The 26,842-nt window shown below is 44.1% G+C and overlaps 1 protein-coding gene across 2 annotated transcripts; it reads left to right on the top strand.

Annotated features, from left to right (window-relative positions):
• The first annotated feature begins 5,610 nt into the window (after positions 1-5,610).
• AAED1 (AhpC/TSA antioxidant enzyme domain containing 1) lies at positions 5,611-17,161 on the top strand. Of its 2 annotated transcripts, XM_015412672.1 has the most exons (6): positions 5,611-5,847; positions 9,606-9,674; positions 10,655-10,708; positions 14,007-14,112; positions 15,517-15,648; positions 16,726-17,161. In XM_015412672.1, the coding sequence occupies exons 1-6, from the start codon at positions 5,656-5,658 to the stop codon at positions 16,851-16,853; spliced, it is 681 nt and encodes a 226-aa protein (XP_015268158.1). In that variant the 5' UTR covers positions 5,611-5,655; the 3' UTR covers positions 16,854-17,161. The 2 variants fall into 2 exon arrangements, with proteins under 2 accessions (XP_015268158.1, XP_015268159.1); XM_015412673.1 differs by lacking the exon at positions 9,606-9,674.
• The last annotated feature ends 9,681 nt before the right edge of the window (positions 17,162-26,842 follow it).

Here is a 26,842-nt window from a genome sequence, read left to right as displayed (position 1 = left end):
CTGTCAGGATGGGCCCAGTTATGTGTTGCCAGCCACTGGGCCCAGTTTTACAATAGTAAAGGGGTTGCAGGGGACACCTCTTTTCCCTGTATCCCCCTCCCCATGCTTCTGCCTTTTCCCCTCCCCCTGGCAGCCTCCACATCCTCACCTTTCCCTATTTCCTTCTCTCCTGCCCACCCAACAATCAATCTACATTTTATCTGACCCCCTCATCTTTAGCTATATTTATTATTTATACTATATTTATAACCCACCTTTATCCGCAATGTGGACCCAAAGCAGCTTGCTTCATTCTCTTTCATTTTATCTTCATAGCAACCCTGTAAAGTAATTAGGGTTCAGAGTATGTGACTGGCCCAAGGTCACCCAGCAAGCTTCCATGTCAGAATGGGGATTCAAACCTGGGTCTCCTAGATCCTATGAAACTCTAACCTCTATACCACCCTGACTTTTGTGTGGTGGCTGCTGTTGACCAGTAGTGAGCAGCTGGGCCCAGGTGACTCATGAAAGTCTCATGGTATCAGGTTGCCAATGGTTGCTTGTGGCCTGAACCTTATGAGGCCTCCTTCAAAAGTCAAAACAACCCTGGAAAGTGCCCTGCCCCCGTCTTTTACCTTGCTTTTAGAAAGCAAGGTAGCAATACTGTTATAGTTGCCTAGCAACAGCCACAGAAGGTATTTGTTTCTTAAAGCTACAGGCATTGCTTCTATTATTTCAGGGGGTGTCAACCACCTTGTGGGGTTTTTTTCTTTTTAGATTTCGGGCTTTTCTGCAAACCTAGGACTTTTATTTTTGTAGAAAGATCTGTCTTGTCTGTTTACAGCTCCAGCCTCTGGATTTAAGTATCCACAAATTTGGCCACATTAAGAATTAGATATATTGATTATATAAATACTACATGGATCAAAATATAAAACATTAGGCTAAAATTGTAGCATTTAAAGTCACTTCAAACAGCATGAATTTCTTGCCTAGAAGGTACATATTTGTAGGAAGAATTGTGATAATCATCTGTAGAATATAACATATGATGGAAGCAATGTTCCCTCTAAGCTATGAAGCCCTGTGAGCAAAAATTCTACTTTGTGAGCTACTGGCATTAAAGTTGTGAGCAGGAGATTTGGCTGCCACATAAATTAGTTTGCTCTGGATCCATCCTTCCTAAGCTAAGACAAAAATGTGTGAGCCAGAGGCTAAAAAACTGTGAGCTAGCTCACACTAACTCAGCTTAGAGGGAACATGATCCATATGACTGGGGGTAAACTGCCTCCCCTCCAAGGGCCGGCTTGAACGGGCTCCCCGCAGCCACAGGTGCCTGGGCAAGCCAAGGGAAGGCACGGGGATGTGGCCTAATATGCTAATTAGATGTGCTGTCGGGGTGTGGCCTAATATGCTAATGAGTTTCTACTGTTGCGTGTGGCCTATTATGCTAATGAGTTCCTGCTGGGCTTTTTCTAAAAAAAAAAGCCCTGCTCTTACTGCTTGAAGCAGCCCTTGGCATAGGCAGTGATTATTGTTGGATATGTTAACATTTCCATGACCAAATACACCAGTGGAAAGAGAACAATACCTTTTTAAAACCATTTATGAAGAAATTACTTGCTGCTAGCTTTATTCCACGAAACATACAAGAGGTTTGCCTACATGTTCCTGAGCTACATTATGCTGCAGACCTGTCAGCTGCCCTTATTTTTAGACTCCAGATGTTTATTTTATTTATTTACATTATTTAAGAACATAAGAGAACATAAGAACATAGGAGAAGCCAATGTTGGATCAGGCCAATGCCCCATCCAGTCCAACACTCTGTCACACAGTGGCTTTTCTCATTGGAGCTCAAAGCGAATTACACAGAGTCAATATAAGCAACAGGAGGGGACATTCTATAAGCAATGAAATAGGATTTGGGTTGTAGAACCAACCAAAAATCTAAAAATCTAAAAAACAGAACTGAAGCAAAGCATAAGAGTTAACATGACACATTAAATGATGCAAGATTACACAGTAGGATCCATCTTAGGGGAAACTATATGCAGTACTCTAGACCACAGCCCTTAATAATTTGTCCAAGAAATTTAGTGAGAAATTTGTGAGAAATTTTAGCAAAATGCTATTCAGGGCAAATTAAAAACTACAAAAGAATAAGCTCCCATTAAATGTCCACAACACCCTGTTCTAGGTTTCCCTGTCTTAAGATATTAGGCAGGTGATGACTAGAAGTATAACTTTTTCTGTGGTGGGACCATCTTTGCCCTCTCCAGAGACACTGGTACGGCATTGATATGACCCCTTAAGTGCCAGATTAACAGTGCAGTTTTAAAGAGGGACTTCAATTGATTCAGAAGGGTGTAACTGAGAGGTGTCAAACTCATTTGTTAAGGAGGGCGGGATCTGACATAAATGTGAATTTGTTGGACCGGGCCATGTGTGCCATAAAACATAATGGAGATAGAAACCTTATAAAGGACAGCTGGTAAGCTCCAAGTTGGTGTGTCCTCACTGCAAGGCCCCATGGGTGTGGGCGGGGGGAGCAGAGGAAAACCTGCATGGGCAGACTGGAGAGGCAGTGATGCAGCACTAGGCTGACACTCCCATGTTGCCTGGACAGCGGGGCAAACCCCTTCCCCGGCCTGCTTGCACTGCCAATAGGGTTGCCAAATGTTTTTTGGCCAGGAGCAGGGGGCTCCCGGCCGGCGTCTTAGGCGCGCGCCGCGTGCGCGTCACCTGGAAGTGATGTTGCACTCTTTGTTTTCCCCTCAAATGGCGTGGCCCCGCCCCCAGCGTGCAACATCACTTCCGGGTGAAGCACACACGGAGGTGGGGTTTCCCCCGGGCCCCGATTCCGCAGGAGCGGAAATCGGGGCTCGAAAGTGGAGGGAATTCCGCCCCCCTGGGGCATTTGGCAGCCCTAACTGCCAATGCTGTGAGCCTGGGCCTCAGGGTAAAAATATGAAGCGGCTGAGTATTGCAAGCTCCCCCCTGCCCCCGAGCCACCATGAAAGGGGACTGGAAAGAAAACAGTTGAACTAACCCCCTGCCTGTGGAGCAGCAGCCGAGGTCCAAGGCCATGTGCACAGCAGACCATGCAAAGCCCAATAAGCCAGAGATGCCCATGCAGCAGCAGCAGCCACCTCTGGCCAAGGCTGCCAGCTGATCCATGGCAGGGTGATGCTGCGGGTTCCAGCCAGAGATTGTCAGCAAGCCATGTCACCCCCATGCAGTGGCAGCCACCCCAGGCCAAAGGCTGCCAGATCATATGATGGGGGAATGGACAGCACGCACACAAGGCCATATGTGTGACAGCAACCCTAGGCCATCCAGCGACCAATATAACTGGACATCACCAGCACCACCCACAAGGCAGCAGCTGCCCATGGCTGAAGACCATGGTGGTGGTCCATGGGGGAGGGAGACCCGGCCACCAAGTTTCATGCTCAGTGGCAAGACTAGGCTCCTGATGTGTGGAAGAAATTTTCAAAGCATGCTCCCCATGGGCCAAAGACAACCGCCTGATGGGTTGTGTGCAAATATCTGGTGGCAGCGCTGGCCACCAGCAGAGGATCGTCTGCTCCCCCCAACATGCAAAACACCAATATCCGTGGCCATCCAGGACAGCATCCCCAGAGCTGCAGACCAAGCTGAGAGGCATACAACCTCTTTGGAACCCTGAGGTGGCATGAATGAGGCTGTGGTAGCTCCCAACTTACCAGTGAGGCTGCCACTGAAGTAAGGGGTTCTCCTTGACTGCTGATGACGAGGTTGCTTCGCCGTACGGAAACCACAATTGGAGTGGCTCTGCCCACCCCCCACCCCCGGCAGCTTTCTGTTCCCTCCCTCACAATGGTTGTTTGAAATCCAGGTAAGAGCTCTGAAGGGACCAGTTCTGGCACCTGGGCCTTATGTTTGACACCCCTGATTTAACTCTTCTTTAGGATTTCACAGTAGGATGCTGTTATTTGCCTGATGAACAATTCTGCTAAGACTTAGCTAATCCCTTGGCCTTCACTGCTTTCAACTGCTATTACTGCAATCATAATTGATTTCTGGGGGGGTTATAAATAATATTTTACTGATTTTAGTAGCTGTGATCCACCCTACTTATTTTAAAACAACATTTACAGGATATAAAATTGTAAACAAAAAAATGAAAGTAGTATGTTAATTTCAGTCACTATTTTCAGTATCTATATGGTCCCATTTTCCACCTTGCACAGGTACTTGCACCGTAAGGAGATGGGCCCTAGAAAAGGAATGTGTCAGAACTATTAGTGGTGTTATGTGCATAGCATTGGTTAGAGAAATACTCTATCATTCTTATTATTGATAGTAAGGATTTATACCCAGTATATCACAGCTAATGTTAACTTTGAGCATCATTTGAACCTGGACCTAGCCATGGAGTTTACTAGTGGTCAGCAGTACAGTGGCTAGAGTACTGCATGGACTATGAAGACATGGGGTTGGATTCAACAAAGTTTACTGCTGGTGAAAAAGGAAGGGTTGTCTCCTTTGATCACCAAAAAAGGCTATGCTTGGAATCATGGGACCTGCCAGGACAAAGCTCATATTTGACAGGGACTATAGCATGAACAGAAATAGGGTGAGAGTGTGTGAAAACCTTCTACCTTAGAAGCTGTTATTATTAATATGATTGAGAACTTTCATAAAATATCTTCTGTTAGGGACCTTTATTTTGCATAAATCAAAAAATATAGTGGAGGACACCACAGTAGTTAGAGCCATTTCTCCCTACTATGATCATGTGTGGTGGTCTTGTCCCACTGTTAAGGAACATTGCATAAAAGTTATAGTTGAAAGGGAATGTATGAATGGTTGTAAAATCTCAAATACTCCTCAAGTTCTCTTAGTTGGTTCATTTGATGACCACATTCCTATGGTAAATAGAAATATAATAGCTGATCTGTTTATGGCTACCAAGGCATTAATAGCAAGAAATTGGCAAAATATGAGAGTTAAAAATGGATCCGAAGAGTAGGTCAGCTAGTAAAAATGTCAAGGATAACAGAGTTTGCATTTCTTTGAGATGGCAGACAGAAAATGCCCATTTATTAAAATCAGTGCTGGAAACTGTTCTTAGATTTCTGGATCTTGGTTGTGACTGTTCTTGGTAATATTTTAAAAATAGAAGTTAATAATACTTGAACAAGTATGAATCGGTTTTGACTGTAGCATTTAAACCACGCTCCCCCCACCTTTCATTTCACTTGTTACTACTGGGGCACAAAGTTAACACCAACGGCTTCGCAAATTTTGTTTACCAAATAAAAGTGTAGGGCACTTCCTGACCCTAGCACTAAACACGGCTTCAACACCTGAACTGTGGGCTGCGGGCAGCAGAGCACTGATGTCGGTAAGGAGTGAAACTGTAAGCCTGGACTCTCCCACGTGCTCCTAAATGCAGGCGGCCCCCAAAGAACTGGCTCTTGTTCCTTCACCGCTCCATCTCCGCTCCTGCTGCTATTGGCGGAGGATTTCGGCCGGCCACGGCGAAAGACAAGATCCCCTCCCAACTGCTTCGGCATGACGAGCACCTCCTTCGAAGTCAACGTCTCCCCTCTGCCCCACCTTCTTCTCCTCCCTTCCCAGGCCCCGGTAGCCTAGGCAGACCTCCCGGCAGGAATACGATCCCCCAGCATGGCAGATCCCTCAGAGGAGACGCCACCCGTTACACGGCAAATCAGCCGGCAAAGTCTCTGGCAGAACACAGGAGATGAGCCGGTGGAGCTCCGGTCCGCCTCCTCGCGTCTGGTGGTGGACGCGGCAGGGAAGCGGATTCCTTTCGGGGCCCTTTACGAGCAGCAAAAGACCATCGTGGTGTTCGTGCGGGTGAGAGACGCAACTATACCGCGCCCAGCTGGGCTAGGGCCTCCCAAACTGCCTTTGCAGAACTGAAATCCAGGAGACTTGGCCGGGTGGAAGGGAGGGGGAATTCCAGGAAGTGTTTGGGATCGACGTTAGAGCGGCTTCAAGAAGCCTTAAGCAACTGAGAGCCCTAGTCCGAAGGAAATCTCAAATGGCGATTAGAGATCTGAAATCCTAGGAACAGAGGCCTTGAAATGGCGTGGAGGAAACGGTTCTATCCAGTGACCTCTTGTAAACCCCTCTGAATTCGGTGGGATTTGCTTGTGAATAAGTATCTGTAGGAGCTGCCTGCACTAGAGTTAGGCACACTTATTAAATTAGAAGTAGGGAAGCCAAGTCGGAAGAAAATGCCCCTCCCAAAAAGCCAGGTCATAAGAACAACCAAAATGGCACAAATCGTGTGTGAGCTTTTGAATTCTCCAGAACTCTTTGTTGCACTGGACTTTTTAAGGGAGGGGGAGAGAGAGAGAGAGAAGGCGTTTTCGCCCCAGCACTCTAGTGCATCCTAAATCTGCAGGTTTCCCCTAACTGATTAAGACTTTAACATCCTGGCGTGAAACAAACACACACAACTGCTTTTTAACACCCAACCTGATGAGGAATTCTGGAGAACTCAACAGCTTGCACACTTCCTCCTCTTCTTACTTGGTTTATTTATTTTTTTAAATGTGACTTTGGGGCTGGAGGGTTATACTTAGAAGTAAGTCACATGGAGATCAATGGGGCGTTGTTGTTCAGTCGCACAGTCAAGTCCGACTCTTTGCGACCCCATGGACCACATCACACTAGGCCCACCTGTCTTCTGCTGTCCTCCAGAGTTTGCTCAATTTCATGTTTGTTGCATCGACAACACTGTCTAACCATCTCATCCTTTTCTGTCCCCTTCTTCTTTTACCTTCAATCTTTCCCAGCATCAGGGTCTTCTCCAGTGAGTGGGCCCTTCTGATTTGGTGGCCAAAGTATTTGAGCTTCAGCTTCAGTATCTGGCCTTCCAGGGTTGATTTCTTTTAGGATTGACTGATTCGATCTCCTTGCAGTCCAAGGGACTCTCAAGAGTCTTGCATTTGTACAAACACGCATAGGTTCAGCCTGCATGTGTCTAGGAAGAAAGTCATGGCTGTGCTAAAATAGATAACTAAACCCCTCTGTAAGGGAATGAAATGGGTTAATGACACTGGAGTGTTGGTAATGAAAGCATGTGAATCTGCTGGCTGAAGGCAGGAAACTGATTCAAGAGACTGGAGGCTTTTCTGCATGGGATTTTTTAGTCGATTGTGGTCCCATAGTGCTTCTGTGTCTCCTGATTTTTGCATGCATTGCTTTGAGTTTAGTTTTTGGCTTGGTTCCCCCTTCTCGGGGGGGGGGGGTATTCCAGGGTTTTGTTTTAAGACCATTTTTACCCCAGTCTTTTTCTGGAAGCTGATTTCAAGTTGGCCTTTGTGTGTACAATTTCTACTGATTTTCTTTGTGCCACCCAGGGCTTTTTTTGTAGAAAAAGCCCAGCAGGAACTCATTAGCATAATAGGCCACACCCAACAGCAAAAAATCATTAGCAAATTAGGCCACACCCCTGACAGCATAGCTCATTAGCATCTCATGCCTTCTCTTGGCTTGCCCAGATTCCCTGTAGCTGCGGGGCACCCAGGTAAGCCAGCCCTGGAAGGGAAGGGAAGGCAGTTTAAACTGCCCTTGGACAGTCCACGGAAGGCAGGAGAAGACATTTAAATGCCTCCCTGATCCTTCCAGGGCGCCCCCCCAGCCCACCCACCTTGGAGTGGCGGGGGGGGTTCACTTTCCAGGCCATCCCTGTGTAGCCACGCACACAGAGGTTTTGGCTGTAGTGGGCGTGGCCAACTCTGAAGCCAGCCGGAACTCCGTTCCTGTGCGTTCCTGCCCAAAAATAGCCCTGGTGCCACCCACCACTAGCCCACTTTTCAATGACTGGACTGTCATCATCGTTAAACCCCTCCCCCAAGGTGAGTGATTCTGAGGGTGTGTTTTTAAAAGAAAAAAGCCCTAAGGTATTGATATATCAATGTAGTGTTGTAATGATAGTTTAAACAGGTTCTCTGAATTATCAGCTTTCATTTTGTAAGGTAAGTTTCTAGCCTTTTCCCTCCCTGAGACATAAAGGAAAAGGCATGTCTCCATAAGGGAAGAAGCTAGAGACTTACTCTTTTTTTAAATGAGAATCCATTTAAACGATTATTACAACACTACATCAATATATCAATATTTGGGGGGCCTTTTAAAAAAAATTAAGGGGTGCTGTGATATACCAATAACAAGACCACAGATGTTCAGTGATGATGAAAATCCTCATTAGTTGTTGTAGATTTTCCAGCCTGTATGGCCGTGGTCTTGGCATTGTAGTACCTGATGTTTCACCAGCAGCTGTGACTGGCATCCTCAGAAGTGTAACAGAAAGATGGGAGTACTCTCTGTGTCAATGTGAAAAGAAAAATGGTAGGCAGGTAATTTATATGCACTCAGGAAGGTGGAGTCGGGCCGAGTCATTATCTTGTAGGAGTTTCCCGGGCTGTGACGTGCTGATGGAGGAGCTTTCCTGAAGAGGTTCTTTTGCAAATGGATTGGCTATTGAAATTCTAATCTTATCTGTAGTGCTGTTGTCAGATGTAGAGCATTTTGTGTTTTTTCTTTTCACATTGACACAGAGAGTACTCCATCTTTCTGTGTTATACCTCTGAGGATGCCAGTCACAGCTGCTGGTGAAACATCAGGTACTTCAATGCCAAGACCACGGACATACAGCCTGGAAAATCTACAACTAATAAACTCCGTGAAAGCCTTCGACAGCATATTAAAATCCTCATTATTTAAGCCATGTGTGGAAGAAAATAAAGCTGACGACACAACTGCCAAAATGCACAGGGAGGGCAGCTGTGTGGAAGAACCCTGCCCAGACTGATTCCAATGCTTGTGAATTGACTCCCAAGAAAATGAGGCCTCACTCTAGCATGTGGGAAAGAACTGGTCTGGAGCTCCACCACAACTAGTATAAGAGAGCAGAATTCAGCTAGTGCACTGAATGACAAGGAAGGATTATAATAACAAATGATATGGAGAGAGGAATAACACATGAGATAATGAGAGGAAGGGAAGGAGGTGCCATTGCAAACAAAAGGGGAGCAAAATAAACCTGTTCTTTATCATAACTGTATCTTGTCATTCATTCCCTTATACATTTGCTTAGCTCCATATAATTTACACTGTCTGGCTGGAGAATTCATCTTTAATGGCATCTTTCAATGGCTTTATTGAGTTTCTCTTGTATTTTCCTCTGTGCTAGCCTTTTTAGAGCCTGTGTGTGTACATCATTCATTTTTGTCTTTTTTCAGTTTCAATTACAATTCCTTCAGCCTCTGTTGTTTCAATTAGATAGATCTCCATTTATTTTCATTTGTCCCAATAAATGAACAACATGTTGGCTGCACTCAGAAATCACTTCCTGGGGAACATAACCTGTTTGTTTCTACAAAACATCTGGTTCTTTTGAGCCACAGGAAGGGGGAGAGTTTTAATTCGTTGTTGTCAGATATTCTGTGGGAACAAGTATAAACCCTAGCCACAGAGACCAGCACTATTCATTCCAGTTTCCAGTGGTGAAATATGATTCGGGTGACTTTAATTTCCCCATTAATTTTTGAACATAATAGTTCTATTGCAGTAGAGTGCTCTGATATCCCCTTGGATCTTTTCAGCATTTCTTGTGTTATGCCTGTAAGGAATATGTGGAGGATCTGGGGAAAATTCCCAAGGAATTTTTACAAGTAAGTAAAACCATTTTTACTGCCTTTCAAAATATAGGAGGACCAGATTACTGTTTTACAGTAGTCTGTGGTAAATGTATAATGCACACTGTGAATGAATTCCCCTCACAATATTTTTTCGCTTTCTTTTTTACCATTAGATATTGAACACTCTCTGAATTTGTTTACTTCATTAAGATTAGAAGAGATTTTATGAGTTTTAAGAAGCCCAGCTGATTTTTGTATTAGTGGCTGTTTTTCTACAGCTTTTTTAATACGTTTCGTTTAATGTTCATGATCGTGATAGTACCAAATTGTTAATAGTTCTGTTAAACTATTGTCTCCTCTGGCTTCATTCCCAGTTCATTTCTCTGTGCTATTGATTTGGGATAGTTAACAATAATCAGAATAGACAACATCTTTTCACCAGTAGGATTAGAGAACTGGCTCCAAAATCCAAAAACATACTTGCCTTCAACACCATTGTGTCTTTATTGTGGTAATACAAACATAGTGCATCCAGGGGTCGTTTTGTAGAAAAAGAGCTAGGGGAACTCATTAGCATAACTCATTAGCATATGCCACACCCCCTGACATCACCGGAAGTGTGTCATAAGGCCACACACCCCGCCCCCAACGGTCCCGGCCGGCGGGAGTGCAAGGAAGCCCCGCAAAGGCCCTCCCTGGCCCCAGGCAGGCAGGGGTGGGGAGAGGCAGGGAGGAAGCAACTTACCCTCCCTCTTCTCCTGCCTCCTCCTGGCTGAATGAGGGCCGGAAGCGAGGGGCGGGGCTTTGTCATGTGCCCCGCCCCCATACCTCACCCGGGGGAACTGCAATCCCCCGCGATCCCCCCGAAATGACCTCTGAGTGTATCATTTGGAGAAACTTCAATATCCCAGCTGTTAAATCCATCCTAAGTGCTGGCATGGTGAGTATTAGGATCATTCTATAAGAACTGATATCAGTTTTGCGACTTATATTTACATGGTATTTTTGTTTAGGATGCAAATGTAAGACTTGTAGTTGTTGGACAATCATCACACCACCACATTAAGGTAAGTACAAGTGGAAATCAGTGACAATTCATTGAAAGGTTTATTTTAAATTCAGCCCTCTTTATCTCTTGGCATTCCTTGTTTTTCTTCTAACACCCCCCCCCCCAGCAATGCCAGTCAAATGGCATCCATACTTGGAAGAGGATCAAAATAGTATGTAGTGATGATAACATAAATTGTGGGGTTCCATTAACAACAGTTTGGGACGCCATGAAAGCCGTCGTCAGAGGAAAGGCGATCTCCCTTACTTCATTCTATAACAAAACAAGAAATAAATTAGTCGAAGAATTGTCCACCAAAATAAAACTTTTAGAAGATAAACATAAACATTCAGGCTCTAAAATTTTTTATAAACAACTCCTTCTTGAAAGGAATAAATTAGAAACTTTGGAAACTAACAAAATTCAAAAACAACTTTTATACACAAAACATAGATATTGGTTTCGACACCCAAAGTCCCTAAAACTCTTAGCTTGGAAACTAAAATCCCAACAGACTACACGCACCATAAACTAGCTGAAAGACAGCCAGGGAACCATAGTATCCTCTACTACTGCCATCCTTCAAGTATTCAGGAACTATTACCAAAGTTTATATAAAACAGATAACCCATCACTAAACTCAATTAAACAATTTCTTGATACGAAAGAATACATGTAAAAAATTTTACCTCCCCATAGCAAAATCATGGACGAATTGATCACCACAACAGAAATACTAAATGCAATAAAACAAATCAAATCTAATAAAACTCCTGGGAGAGATGACCTCCCGGCCGAATTCTACAAAAAATTTAGTACTTACCTGGTAGAACCCCTCCAAATGGTTTGTAATAATATCCTACAATCTGGTCAAGCGCTGATGCTTCAGCATGTTCAGTTGAGATAGTTGCCAAACCAAGTAGTCTCTTTTGCTGCATTGTTGAGCGTATCTGTGTGTTTTTATAAGTTTGAGTTTTGAGAAACTGTGTTCACCACTTGCCACTGACACTGGAAGCGTGAGAAGGATCCTTAGAGCAACATTTCCAGCATTAGCTTCGCTATCAATATCACACAAATAAAACCATGCAAACACAATGAAGAACTTGTCATTCTGTCAGGGGCTTTCTGGGGTCTTCCACATTACCCCCCACCTGATCCTTTTACCTGGAGATGCCAGGGATTAAACCTGGGAATTTCTTAATGCAAAGCAGATGCTCTGCCTCTGAGTCCCATCCCTTTCCCTTTGGTGCCGACCACTTCTTCAGTAGCTTTTGGTTGTAAACTGCAAATTACCTCATTGTAAAGAGAAACAGGGAGAATGGAAACATTTCCAGCATTAGCTTTGCTATCAATATCACACAAATAAAACCATGCAAAGACAATGAAGAACTTGGCATCTGAGATCTCACTGTGCTGAGACCATTCCCTTTGGTTGGCAACTCACTGCCCTGCTCCTCTGCCCGTTTTGGGCTCATGCAACTGAATTTGGGAAATTCCAGGAAATTTGTGGATGGAGCCTGGGGAGACAGGGATCTCAGTGGGATACAATGCCAATCGAGCCCCCTCTTCAAAGCATCCATTTTCTCCAGGGGAACAGATCTCTGCAGTTTGGAGATGAGGTGTAATTCCAGGGGATGCCCAGGTCCCACGTGGAGGTTGGCATCCCTACAAATCAGTAAACTTATGATGGGGAGCAGAGGTCTCCTTTGTCGCTTCATTCTGAGCCCTTCCCTTCCCATAACAGGTATAAGGGATGACAAGCAGTTAACAGAATGTTCACTCGCATCCCCCCCCCACCCCCCGAGAAACTAAAGAACTTACCAGCAGTCTCTGGGGGCAGGCAGGAAGAGGCAGGGCTTCTGGGCCGCGTGGGCACACATGCGATTGCCAGTAATGCTGTACACACCACGACTGAGCCTATTACACACGCCTGGGCTCAGCCTGCCTGAGGGGAGGCGCAAGGCGGGCCCGCCAGCAGTCTCTGGGAAGCCAGGAAGAGGCAGGGCTTCTGGGCGGTGTGTGGGCTTTTGGCAGGGCCACTGGCCAGTCAGGAGGAGGCGGCAGCAGTGCTCACTCACCCGGTCAGGGAAGCCATCATGCAGCCAGGCTTTTGGCGGGGGCTGGGGGGCTTAGGCGGGGGTGAGGCCTAGTTCACCTAGTGGGTGAGCTGGCCCTGGGTGTCATCAATATGCAAATGACACCCAGCTCTACGTTTCTTTTCCACCTAATTCTGAGGATGTCAGTAATGTTCAAAATCAGTGCTTGGAGTCAGTAATAGGCTAGATACGGGTGAACAAGCTAAAACTTAATCCTGATAAGGCAGAGGTTCCCTGAGTTAGTAGAAAGGCAGATCTGGCACTCGAGATTTCTCCTGGGATTATACTTCCCTTGAAAAGCCAGGTTCACAGCTTGAGAGTGCTGCTTGACACAGTGGTCACCTTAGAAAACCAGGTGGCTGCAGCGTCTGGGAGTGCTTTTGCCAAGCTTCAGCTGGTGTGTCAGCTGCGCCCATTCCTGGTTCAGGTAGATCTAGTCACAGTGATTCATGCCTTAGTTACATCTAGACAGGGCTATTGCAACGCAGTCTAGTTGGGGCTATCCTGGAAGAGTGTTCAGAAGCCGCAGAATGCTGCAGCTGCAGTGCTGGTCAGCCGATGCTACCAGTCCACACCTGAGCCCAATTCAAGGTGTTGGTTTTGTCCTTTAAAGGGCTACATGGCTTGGGACTGGGGTATCTGAAGGACTATCTTCTCCCATACGTTTCTGCCTGGAAATTTAGATTGCCAGCAGAGGCCCTCCTGGCTGTTCCACCAATCAAAGAAGTTTGTCAGGTGAGCACACAAGAGGGCCTTTTTGATAGAAGCCCCATAATTATGGAACAACATCACCAAGGAGGTGGCCTCCTCACTGTCAGTTTTCAAGAGGTAGTTGAAGACAGTTTTGTTTAGGACTACATTTGACCAATTTAGTTTTTATTTATCCCAGTCCTGATTGGAGTTTTTACATTGTGACCTTTTATGTGATTTTATAATTGTTGTTTTACTCATGTTCTTTTTGTGTTTTTATCATTGTTTTATTTATATTGTAAGCTGCCTTGAGTTCTGCAAGGGTGAAAGGTGGCTAATAAATATTTTAAATAAATAAATATGGCCTGAAGACTGTCATGCAACACAACCCTATGTTTACTCAAGAGAAAATCTCATTGAATTCAGCTTCAGCAGGATATTGTAAGTGGGCCTAGAAGTGCAGTTTTAGTTTTCCAGGAAGTATAAAAGACTTTCTGATGTATTCTTCTGATATCTATATATTTCTTGCAGCCTTTTTGTAATTTAACAGGTTACCCCTATGAAATGTTTGTAGATCCTGAGAGGGAAATTTATAGAATACTTGGCATGAAAAGAGGGGAAGCATCCAGCACATCAGGTAGGCAATACTATCAAATGTAAAGATTAGAGACCACAGCTCAAAAAGAAGCAAGTAAGAGTAGTTACACCATTTGTACTATATTGAATGTAAAGTAAGTAGTAGGGTTGCATAATATGACTCTGTAAATTAAAAAAAAATCCTGATGGCAGACTAGCCCTGTTCATGTGTTAAAGTGAATGAACATAGAGCCTACATGTATGTGTGTACACCTGTTTGTAAAAAAGAGCTAATGCACATTCACTTTACAAATGAAACCAGGGATCAGTGCTTGGATAAATGTGAGGTTTCAGTCACATGTTCAGCTGTACATGTATTGAATGTAATGTGAGTATCACTGAATGCATGTATACAAATCAAGTGTGCATGGATTCTGTGTATGTTCAGTGTAACTTGTGAACAGGGCTAATATTGAAAGCAGCTGAGAGTCAGTTAAGGAGGAATACAAGGGAAGGGAAATGGGCCAGTTCAAGCCCATGACAGCCTATAGAATCCAGGAAGGGAAGGTTTAAGGAGGGAGTATTTCCAAACCATTTATCCCCCCCCCCCGAATCATAGGGTTAAGTTTTGTTCCTTTTAGTAGCAAACTTCATGGTGAAAGAATCCCTGTCATGAAGGCAGTGAAGGGTGACCACCTACAGACAAGGTTGGGGTTTTTATATATACAGGAGTCTTCTTTGGTATACAGAAAAATATTAATTTGTAGAACAACCCGCAAAATGGCTTGTTTAGGACTGAGCATACTCATTTCCACTGGAATGCTGATGGTGGCTGAGAATAAGTTAAAGAAAAAGAACAAAATAGAAGAAGATGGAGAAACTGGCCTGCTCAAGCCCCTAAGGGGGGGAGATTTGGGTCAGAAGGAGTGTCCCAATTATTGTTCCCCTCCCCCATGATTTTTCACAGTTTCTGAACTTGTATAATCAGGGACACTATCAGTAGCCAAGCAAATATTACACCTATGAATTGCTTCCATAAATTGCATGAATCACTAGTTCAAACCCCAGGGTTTACAAGAAGCAACTTGCATATGTAACATATTCACAGTTTATCTTTCCATCAGCGGATTAGGACCCCCACCCAAACATCCCCTACTTGCACATGTACAGCAGGGTTCTTCAAATGGGCTCTTCAAATATTCAAACAGTCTGATCCTAAGTTGCTGCTAATACTAGTGGTTTTAGTTGAATTACTTGCTCTGTACAAGATTGAAGCCTAGGGCTGTGGTCACATACATTAAATAATCCAATCCACTTTCAATCCACTTTCCAACTGGATTTTGCCAGTTCACACAGTAAAACTCCAGTTGAAAAGTGCACTGAAAGTGGATTGAAAGTACACTTATGAAACAAATGTAAATTCTCGAACCAAGTATGTTTCATCTTCTGTATGACACTATTTCAGTGCAAAGTCCTCATGTCAAATCCAGCCTGCTATCAGGAAGCATTAAGAGCATGTGGAGAGCAATGGCTAGCCCTGCATTTGATTTCCAAGGAGATCCAGCTCAGCAGGGAGGAACTTTGATTTTAGGTCCAGGTAAGTCTTTTTTTTAAAAAAATAATAATAATAATAATAAAGACATTCTGTTTATGATTTGCTTTTCTTTCCTGGCTATAACTCTCAAAATATGGAAATATGATCTTATGTTGCAAATGTCATTTTGCATTTCTCAACTCTTAAAATGGGACTAGGGTTGCCAGTAGACCTGGAGAAAAATGTCCTGTCCCTTTAACAGTGGCTTTATGAGTTGAAATGGGCAGCCGAAGCTTTTCATGGCATGGAGGTGAACAACATTGTCTGGTAAATCCATCCCATTAAGCCTCTATTATAGGAACATAACATTTTTTTTCCTAGGCAGTTAGCATCCTGAGATGGGATAGAGCTCTCTTTGGCCCCTGCCACACGGGGGGGAGGGGGGGAGGGACAGGCTGAAGCGCGGCTTTTGAAAGCCGCACCAAAAGAAACACGCCGCGGCGGGATCACATTGATCCCCTGAGCCGCGGCGCATTCCCTCCCCGGCAAGATCAGATGCCGGGGGAAGCAATGGAGGGAAATGGGAGACTGCCGAACTGCGCATGTCTGAGCATGCGCAGTTCAGGCAGGAGCCGGGGATGTGCCGGCAGAAAGACGGGCCTTGATGCGGCCGTCGTGGATGAACCACCTCGGTAGGTGGTTCATTTTTGATGCGTCTCTTCGGGGGAAGGGCCGGATCGGGGACAGGTGCGCAACGCTGCCCAGATGTTGCAGTGGGATCGCGCCCGTTTGCTCCGGCCCCGATCCGGCCCACTCCCAGCCCAAAACCCCTCATGTGGACAGGGCCTTTGTTCTCTTTTTCAACTCAGCAGTAAGTTTGGTTGCGATCCTAAAGACACTTTCTTGGGAGTAAGCTTCATTAAATAACATGGGAATTATTTCAGAGTAGACCTGCTTAAGTTTGTTCCCTTTGATTGTGGAAGTTGAGATGACAACTCAAATGCTGTCATTAAATGAACAGCTTGAGAAACATTGCTGTGTTAATTATTTATTTAGGCCAATCTTAACTCTTAATCTCTATTAAAAACAATTAATCCAACTGTCTGTAAGTGTTCATTAATAATATTTAATTTCTTTTAGGTGATGAAATCCACTTTATGCACCTTGACAAGAATCGGTTGGCTCATGCTCCCATTAATGCAGTTTTGCAACTTGCAGGAGTTCAAACAGTAGACTTTACAAACAGATCTCATATTATTGATGTATGACTTGTCGGAACAAGAATTACCCAGATGGTCAGCTAAACTTGATATACAGCAATGAAGACTATTTGTCAGAGGTATAGATACTGTTATATCACTAAATGGAAAATCCCTGTCTATTGATTGAGGTGGTTTCTAGCGGCTGAAGGACTTCACATTTGCACATTCAAGGAACCAACGTGGAATAGCAAATTGTATGTTCAAGTCTGCTGGACCCAAAAGGCTTTATATGTTGCTTTAACTGTTTTAAAAAACTTCTTATTAAAACAGGATCACATAAGCAATATTGTAATAAACCGGCCGGTTTGTTTCCAGTATTCTCTGTCTTTGTCGTACTTTAGTAGTAGCATGCTACAATGTAATAAATAAACAGAAGTTAGAGAAAGTACACACATCAAGATGGTGGGACTTTTTACAAAGCAGTATTTGTAAATAAATTTTCTTTTAAGTTTTGTAGTTTTTCCTGTTCCTTCATCTAGGTGAATTCCTGACTTTCTGGTGGGAATGCCCATTCAAGTCCAATGGATATCAAGGTATCAGAGAGGTTTCAGCAAAAGCCAGGTGTTTTGTGGCACTGTAAATGCTAACAGATTTATTGTGGCCTAGCCTAAATTTTGTAGACTTGAGCCAAAGGTCTCATTTGATGCATGTGTGTCCTCAGTTGTATGTGTGTCTATCCTTAATACTTCTAATTTTCAACATGGTCACATTTGTGGCTACTTAAATCCAGAACTTGGAGTCATGAACACATAAGACAAACCTTTCTACAAACCTGATAAAAGTTCCGTTTGCAGAAAAATCTGAAATCTTTAAAAAAAAATGCATTGGGGGTTTAACACCCCCTCCAAATAACAGAAGCAGCACCTGTAGCCTCAAAAGGACAAAATAGCCCTGGAAAGAGCTCTTGCCTTTCCCTTTTACTGACAAAAACCAAGACTTGAAGGCTGGCAAATAACAGAAGCAGCACCTGTAGCCTCAAAAGGACAAAATAGTCCTGGAAAGAGCTCTTGCCTTTCCCTTTTACTGACAAAAACCAAGACTTGAAGGCTAGCAATCTGCAATGGCCACTGGGATTTCTTTTCTTTTTTTTTAAGGTACACATGTTGCTTCTACAATGTATTTGTTGTTAGTTTTCCTCAGTGTATTTGTTTTTAGTTTTCAGATTCTTCCAAAAACTTTAGGCTTTTCTCAAGTTTTTAGAAAGAGCTGTCATGTCTTTTTGTGGCATCAGTCTCTGGATGTATAGACATGATAGGTAAAGGTTTCCCTTGCTCGAAAGCCAGTCGAGTCCAACTCTAGGGTTGCGGTGCTCATCTCCGTTTCAAAGCCAAAGAGCCAGCGCTGTCCGAAGACGTTTCCGTGGTCATGTGGCTGGCATGACTAAACACCAAGGCGCACAGAATGCTGTTACCTTCCCACCGAAGTGGTACCTATTTATCTACTTGCAATTTCTTGCTTTCGAACTGCTAGATTGGCAGGAGCTAGAACTAGAGACGGGAGCTCACTCCGTCATGCGGCAACTCGGGTCTCGAACTGCTGAACTACTGACGTTCCACAGCCTGCAGTTCAGCATCTTAACCACTTGAGCCACCGCAGCTCCTGATATAGACATGATACATATTAGCATATGTAGAAATTGAAAACAATGGGAAGACTGTTCTATAGTGCCACTACATTTATCTTGCATTCATTTGTATATTCATATTGGCTGTAATAGACAATATCATAAACTTGCTAGAGCAGTTGATTTAGTACCTGTAGTGTCACGTACACCCATAATCAAAACTGAGTCCTAACTGGATAGTTTTCAAGGTTCCTGATGAATTCTAATTCAGCAATTGCATTTTAGAATCTTCCTTTGATGTTGAAGAATTGTGACTTTAAGTTTAGCAACAGTGTATCCTCGTGGGGTAAAATGCTGAATGTTGCCATCTTTGATACTAGATATGTGTGCATTTATTCTTTTGTAGAGGCCAACTTGTTTGTTCTGTGTAAATATTAAAAGGGCATTGTTGGTGAGTCAGCTGTGACTTGACAGTACTTCATACACACAAAATAGTAGGTCTTTTTCACTTAGAGACAACTTTGTAATCTAAAACAGTTACTTATCAACAACAGACCATCTACACAGAGATACAGTCCAGAAATCAAATGTGCAACAAATCCAGATGTTCACTTTGTTCCCATAGCCACTCAATACTACTACAAGAATTCATAAAGCTTGGCTTTATATAGCAGATCATCCTCCAGTGTGACATATGCAATCATTTGTAAACAATGTGAGCAGTTTTTACATTTTCAGTGAAAAGAATGATTCATTTTTGATCCTCTATATCAGTAGACTCTATGCAGCTCTTCTAGGTTCCGCTAAGAACTAATCCTGGACTTCTGGCTTTGGCGCTTTGAACGATGGCGGTGTCTCTAGGGTCCTCCAAGAGATGTGTGCCATGAATCGGGGATTAGGAGAGAGCGTAATTGTGCACGCTCCCCCATGAAGCCCGTAGGCAATGGGCTTCTAGCCAGGGGGCTTTGGAGAGCCCTACCTCCAGCCGGCAGCCGGTACAGGGGGTACTGCCCTGAAGGTCCTGCCCTGATTCCCAGTACTGGATTAGAAGCGACCACCGGGACAAGCATTTGGAGGTTTAGTGATTTTCTCTGCTTGGCGTGATCCCAGGGGCCGTCTTAGGACCTGGTGGATCGAGTCAAGGATTGATGAGTGAGTTGCCGTTGAAATGAGACACTAAAGCCTAGAAGTGAAGTTCCTCTACTATAAGCGTATAAATGGAGGGGGGGAGGGGACACCCTATCTCCCGACGTTTTAAGCAAATATGAAAGCAAGGATGGAGGGACTGATCAATTTGTGGCGATGGACTGTAGCGGAGAGTTTTTCTGAAAGAAAGCGGAGCGTTTAAACCGACCTTAGAGACTTTGGCATTCTTTCTCGGTTGATGTACACATCCCCAAAAGATGGCGACGAGAGGCGAAGACGGAGGCGGGACCAATACTTTCTTCAGCAAGGAGGACGGTGGAAAGTTAGGTTGTGACCTAACCATAGACTTTGTCTTTAATGTGAATCGCGGGCCCTCTGGTGGCTAAAGTGAGAAGCGATCTGGATCTGTACTAAAAGCAGCTACGTTGATCATAGAGAAGTGTGAATGGCAAGGAGACTCTAGGGTTTGGTTCTTTGTGGTTGGACTGGCAAGCTGATCGAAAAGCGGTTTTCTGGAGTAAAGGGCTCGTTACCCTAACTTTATAAGATCCACTTGCTAGGAGACGGGTTGAGTCTCCAAGGGGCGTGTTGTTGTTGCAGCAAAGGGAGAGACTCTTTTGATCTAAGAAGTTTAAGGAAGTGAAGATGTCCCAGGAAAAAAGGAACTTGGTTTATATCACGAATGGACAGATCCGGACTTATAAAAACTAAAAGATAATTGAAGAAAGAAGATACATCGAAGATGGAAGAAGAAAAACAAGTTGTAATGTTCTTGCTGAGGGAAAATTGGTTTTAAAGATTTTGCCTGGGGGGGGAGTAAAGCATGGAGATGCTAATTTTTTCTTAAGGGATGTGATTATGTGTGTTATAGCTTTGGAATTACTCTCTGTTCAGTCAGATAAGCAGGTTTTGCCAGCAGAAGTGATGGTTGGCGGGCACTCTTCATGTTTGAAAGTAACTGTATAAGAGTAACAACGTAAGTTGCAGAGCCCCGCCCCCCCAACGGCCCACCTTCAGGTACAAGCTCTCCCTCCTCTGTGAGGACAGATCTGCCTGTCCCCCCCCCCATAGCTAGCAATCCAAAACAGTCCAGTGGCACCTTTAAGACCAAGTTTTATTCAGGTACAAGCTCTCCCTCCTCTGTGAGGAGAGATCTGCACAATCCCCCCCCAATCGCTAGCAATCCAAAACAGTCTAGTGGAGCCTGAGCGGTGGGTGTTGCCTTCTGACACACTTTGGTGATGTCAGGGGGTGTGGCGTATGCAAATAAGTTATGCTAATGAGCTCCTGCACCTCTTTTTCTACGAAATGACCCCTGGTTTTAAGCATTGTAAAACCTCCATTCTTGGGTTTTTAGTTAGGTTCTTTTTACTTTTTACTATAGATTGTAGACTTTCCCTCCCCAATTTCTGTTGTAGTTTTATAGAAAAGCAAATAAAAAATTCCCCTTCGGGGGGCTAAAAAACAACAACAACTAATTCCAACCTTTAAAGAATGAGCTTGGTGTTGTTATTTACATATTATACAACTTCAGCTGACACGCTCTAACTGCAACCACTCCAGCAGACATCTTAAAATATCCCCCCCCCCTTCTTCCCAGACTTTACCAGGAAAGGCCAGTAGATATCCTTCAACAATATCCTTTTGCTATTTACATAGGACAAACAAGATAGTTACTTCTTTATTAATTGCAAACCATTTGTGTCTGCTTTACCACAGTCTATAATACTTCCTGGTCTCCATTTCAAGAAGCTACACACTGCAGACTTTTGGCTTTTCGATTCTGTCCTGAAACATCTTAAAAGGGTATTAGAATGTTGTTTTGTTTTGGAGGAATTTCACATTACCTTTTTTAAGCCGGTTTGAAGCCGTTTTTGATCCGTCATGGAGTAAACCGGTATAGGTCTGCCATTTCACACATGGCTTTCCCCTACCGGTAAACAGTTGGATCTGAAGCGGTTTGCCATTTCAGACTGCACTGCTTTTTCCTGCCGTTTTTCGCCAACGTGGGTGATCTCCAGCTTTTTTTTTAACGTTCAATTTAGAGCGCTATAGCGCTATAACACAACACTCCAGGCATTCCAATGGGGTTGCTATAATGCTGTTTTGCTGTTGTGTTATAGCGCTATAACGCTCTAAAGTAAAATTGTTTAACAAAAGCTGGAGATCGCCCGTGCGGGCGGAAAACGGCGGGAAAAAGCGTTTCGGATCCGGGAGAAGAAACTGAAGACTACTTGGAAGTGGTTTACAGGTGACACGGTTCAGCCCCGTTTCCTGAACAGGACAGAAGCATTTGTGTGTGAAAGTACAAATATATTCCGGTAGGGATCCGGTTCTAAAACGGTTCTGTTTGAAATGTCAGACCAGAAACCGTTTGGGAACCGTTCCTGAACTGGATATATCGCCTGTCTGAAATTCCTCTTTGTTTTCATGGACTAACACAGCTACTTACAATTTTATACAAGCAGTAGGTTTAACTGTACACAGCTCTTCTACAGTCAATGAGATATGAAAATAAATAAAATTTAATAAATGCAGCCAGATAAAAAATTGTGTAAAAGTAGTTACAGTAGTGATTAAAATAGGTTTATCAGTTTATGGCCTCTGTTTTTAAGTTTCCTAAAATCGTTTATGAATGAAGTACATAAGGAAACAGCAATATGATCTTTTAGTATCCAGCAGATGGCAGGCGTCTCTTAAAAGGAAGCAAAAAGAACAGAAGGCATATTTTATGTAATATAGATGATGGTGTGATCCATGAAAGGAGAGGAGGCTACTTAATCCTTAATAGGACATAAACTCTGTTGAAGTGGTATGGCTTTCTTTCTTTCTTTCCTTCTTTTCTTCTTTCTTTCTTTCTTAAATTTATAGCCCGCCCTCCCCGCAAGCGGGCTCAGGGTGGCTCACAAATAGGGCATAAATGCCAACAGTTAAAACAATTAAAAACAAGATAAAACAATCAATCAATTACAACAATACAAAGTGCTCAAGATGTTTCAGGAAAGTCTTCAGTAACAAGATGGCTTCCTGGGGATAGCAGTCCCAGTTCAGTGGTATCAGTTCCACGCAGCACTGTAGTTCATTTAACACAGGGCCATCTCACCCCTGATGTTACCCAACTCGGTGGAGGAAGTGGTGGAGGTAGTGGCGGCTCCTACTCGAAAGCCTGGCGGAAGAGCTCCATCTTGCAGGCCCTGCGGAATTGTGCAAGTACATTTTATAACCATTTTTCCACTGTATGTATTGCATTTATTTACATTGCTACAGCAGGAAATGTTAATCAGCAGAAACAACCGCTGCTTTAGAACAATTCTCTTTTTTTCATTATGATTTGTGTAGGAGAATTTTACAGAGGATTCTGTTTCTTTTTTTCATTAGAGATTCACTGATACAAATGTATTTGAAGTCTTTATTCCTGGTATACAGGAATCTTTTTAAAAATGAATAGTGGCACTGGCAACAAACAGTATTATGGCATCTTAAGGACCAAAATTTACTGTGCCTTCAGCTTTTGTCGTCTGAAGTCCAGCTTTGTTGGTGCATGGTATATTATTCATTGGTAATCAAGCATATATATGAAGATACATGCATGATCTTGTGCACGCACACACTGGTACAAAGGAAAGATGTAAACAATGAGGCTAACAAGTCTGCCAGTCTTGTATTTCATGGCTCTTTGACTGTACTATTTACAATTGTGTACATGCACATGCACCAAATAGGAACATACTTCATGGATTTTATGAAATGGGCTCCGATTCATGAAAGCACATGCTATGATAACCCCATTCATTTTTAAAGTGCCACAAAACTCCAATTTATATGTATTGTAAATCCAGACATACTTCCCAGGATTTTAGCTGTGAGTTAAGATTAACTACCCAAAATTAAGAGCAAGCATTTTTGTAACTGTTTACCATCACAGTGGCAGCCAGTTAACGTGTCCCAGCTGGCCGTATTGACAGAATTGAGTCCTTTAACAGTGTCTCCAGATCCGATCACCACTGTGTCAGTTTCTTTCCCTGGTAATAAAAAAATTAAGCACACATCTGTAGAATATTGACAAAATTCCCAGACAGACCTCAGTTTAGTGTCAATTGTTTTAATCATGCATGAACATTAGGTCTGCAGAATGTGTGTGCCCAGGATGGATGGGATATTTGCCAAGAATAAAAAACCTCGGGGGGCTACTGCCCTTAAGGATCACCTGTTGCAGATGCCCCTCCCTGCCCTTACAGTACTGCTGATGAGGAGCATGGCAGTGCCTGCCTTTTCCCTGACAGCCTGGGCACGGTGAGGCTGGTGAGGAGGAGGACAGCAGTGGTCCAGGCAAGCCTGGCTCAGTGAGAAGGAGCAATGCCCAGCTTTGGGCATGATGGGGTTACTGAAAAGGAGCATAGCAGAAGCTAGCTTTGCCCCGCTGAGCCAGGTAAGGTGGAGCTGGTGAGGGGAAACATGGTGCTTTCCTGGGTGCAGTGGGGTCAGCAAGGAGGAGCGTAGCGATGCTTGGCCTTTCTCTGCCAGCCTGGACACGGTGGGGCTGGCGAAGGAGAACCATGGCTTCATCTTGCTGATCTGGGACCAAGGAGAAGGAACAGGGCAGTCATCCCTTTCCCTCCAGCCAGCTCTTTAGCCTTCCATTAGGTGGTAGGAGAGGGAGGAGGAGGCCAAAATGTACTTGCCAGCTGAACTGACCAGCCATGAGATGTGGTCTGCGGAATGGTTGACAAACATAACTTCCCTGTTTTTGCAGAACTAGGCAGGCAGATGCAGGCAGCCAAAAAAGGAAGTGCAGTTGATCTCCTGGCTATGTGTTAGGCTTGATGAGGCTCACCTTGTGCAGGCATGTTGGTGTTTGTCCTGTGTAAATGTGGTAGGACAAGTGTATTGATTTTTCACATGTGGTGTGGGACCATTCATTAATCAATGGAAGGGAAAGGTATCAAAATTAATGATGAATGAGTGAGGGAACATTGATTAAAGTGGGACTAAATCTGACACTGGGAACGGGAGAATAAATATATCTTCAAAGAGTGACTATTCTGTGAACTTTACATGGGACATTAAGCCATGTAAACTTTAACATTTCTCATTAGCCTGCATAGAAAACAACTGTGGGTGACACATCCTTGTAGGTGTCTTAAATTGATATCTTAGGTTTAGACTACTGAGGAACTGCTGTAAAATTCGAAAACCTGCGTGAATCTGCCTCAGCAGAGAGCTATGTATATCCTCCTGGAGCATTTTAAAAGCTAGATTGGAGTCCGGTAGCACCTCAGAGACCAACAAGAGTTTCAGGGTATAAGCCTTAGAGAGTCAAAGCTCCCTTCCTCAGTTTTTGTATATGCCATTTTTGGTCAACTCAATGCCTTTGTATAACATGTAAACAGCTTTTCTGTGGCAAGAAACTAGACAGAACACCAGCCATCACTAATCCTTGGGGAAGACGGGTGACACGTCAAGTGCAATCAATCCCCCTCTTTATCCCTGATGTAGATGTTCAGGTGTTCCACTATGACATCACCGTGGCCGAAGTCTGGGTGATTGTGACGCCACACTGGCCTAACCCAATGAGAAGCGAGAGGGAGGGGGATCGAATGGGGAGGGAGAAGTGGCTGAGAGCGGGAGCGACGGCAGGTTGGGAACGGAGGGGGGCGGTGCTTGGGCAAGCGACCGCAGCTCCCCCCCTTCACCGCCTGGGCTGCCCGAGCCCCCGCTGCGGGGGGCCGAAACGGCAGGGATGAGCCCGGGTGCCCTGCAACAGCCGTCACCGCCGCCGCCGCCGAGGGCACCCCAGTCGCCATGAAGCGGAAGACCTCGGTGGCGGGGGGCCGGAGGAACTCGGCCCCATCTACGCACTCAGCCATGCTGCCGCCGGCGGTCAAGAAAACTCGGAGCTCCGCCACGTTCCACGGCTCCAACAAAGCAGGAGTGGGGGGCACGGGACGTTTCGGGGGGGGGGGGACTTGCATTCATATTCCTGCAAGAGGGGCCCCGGAGGGGATTCAGAGCCAGATAGAGAAGGGGTGTGTGCAAGCCACCAACTTTCACCATCGAAACTTGTTAATAAGCCTTACTGATTTTCACTGAAATACTTTCAAAGGAGTGTGCCGGGGGGATGCCCCCTGATAATTCAGTTTTGATGCGGGGTTTTCATGATGGCAGACTTAGTTCGGTGTGGGCTAATACACGTTGATGGCGTTGTATCAATGATACATGAGTCAGGTGTCTCTAGCAAGACTCCGTCTTTAGGAGCCTTCAACCTTTGGAGTCACGACTGGCTGAAAATCCAGCGAAAGGAGCGCCTGGCCGACCTGTGTAATACCTTAAAAACACAGTTATTCCAGTGGGTGGTTATAGGATTAGAAACCTCCTCCTTAAATTGTTTCTCTGGATTTATTATGAGAACACAGATTGGTCAGGTACTCTTTTTGCTGCTTCACTGGTGCCTAGTTGAGATGGTATCTTGATTAGGGGTCAAGAGTTGGATTGTAAGTCTCTGTTTTCTGTGTTGACATCAAGCTGGGGAAAACGTTTTGGCTCCTGCTTGTGAGTTCTCATGAGAAATTGCTGCTTCCTGGAATTGCTTGTGCCAGTGCAGGAAACAATACCCTTTTTATTACCTGCTCAAGAAATACTTTTTTAAAAGCTATTGTTGACCCACGAATCTTTGTGATTCAACTGGGTATGTCTTGATAGAAAAAATCAAGGGGAAAAGCCCACTGGGTTGATCTGCCACTATTTCTCTGCTAACAGGTTATTGTTGGAATTATGGTGGAAAGAACTGAATATGATTTAGACTGACCAATTTTGTGTTTCATAGAATATTCTTTGTTAGATAGAAGCATGAACATCAAAACAACCTAGCATTTTAACTTCTCTTTTGTAGCAGAGAGATGCTTTGACTTTGTGAACTAGGCCAGGGTTCTGAATCATGGAATGTCTTAATTTGTATATTAATGCATCGCTAACATATTTTGCTTGCTAAAGATTCAAGGTTTTTTCACTCAAATAGTAGTTACTCTTCACTCTTCTGTTCTGGCCTATCCTGCTGGATAGATGGAAAATCATTCATGGCAGCAAACCTGCTTACTGCAAGGCAGCTGCTGTGCCTTCTTTATTGAACAGCTCTTTTTCCTTCCTGGAAATGCTGTCACGTTGCCCTAAAACGTCATTCTTTTGATGCATAGATAAATTTATATCTAAGCCAATTTAGATATGTTTGGTGAAACTGACAAGGTAAAGGAAATCCTTGTTAGTTTCACAAAAGCAGGCAAAATGGTGC

The sequence above is a fragment of the Gekko japonicus genome, unplaced genomic scaffold (genome assembly GCF_001447785.1).
Source record: "Gekko japonicus isolate JY-2015 unplaced genomic scaffold, Gekko_japonicus_V1.1 scaffold355, whole genome shotgun sequence".
NCBI classification, from domain to species: domain Eukaryota; kingdom Metazoa; phylum Chordata; class Lepidosauria; order Squamata; family Gekkonidae; genus Gekko; species Gekko japonicus.
Note: the sequence above shows the minus strand (reverse complement) of the source record. Positions and strands in the feature narration are given on the sequence as shown.

Bases quoted from the DNA above. Each gene is read 5' to 3' on its own strand.
- AAED1 (XM_015412672.1), top strand. From the start codon at position 5,656: ATGGCAGATCCCTCAGAGGAGACGCCACCCGTTACACGGCAAATCAGC. The intron at 9,675-10,654 runs GTAAGTAAAACC...ATTTTTGTTTAG, and splicing joins TTCCCAAGGAATTTTTACAA to GATGCAAATGTAAGACTTGT. The intron at 10,709-14,006 runs GTAAGTACAAGT...TATTTCTTGCAG, and splicing joins CATCACACCACCACATTAAG to CCTTTTTGTAATTTAACAGG.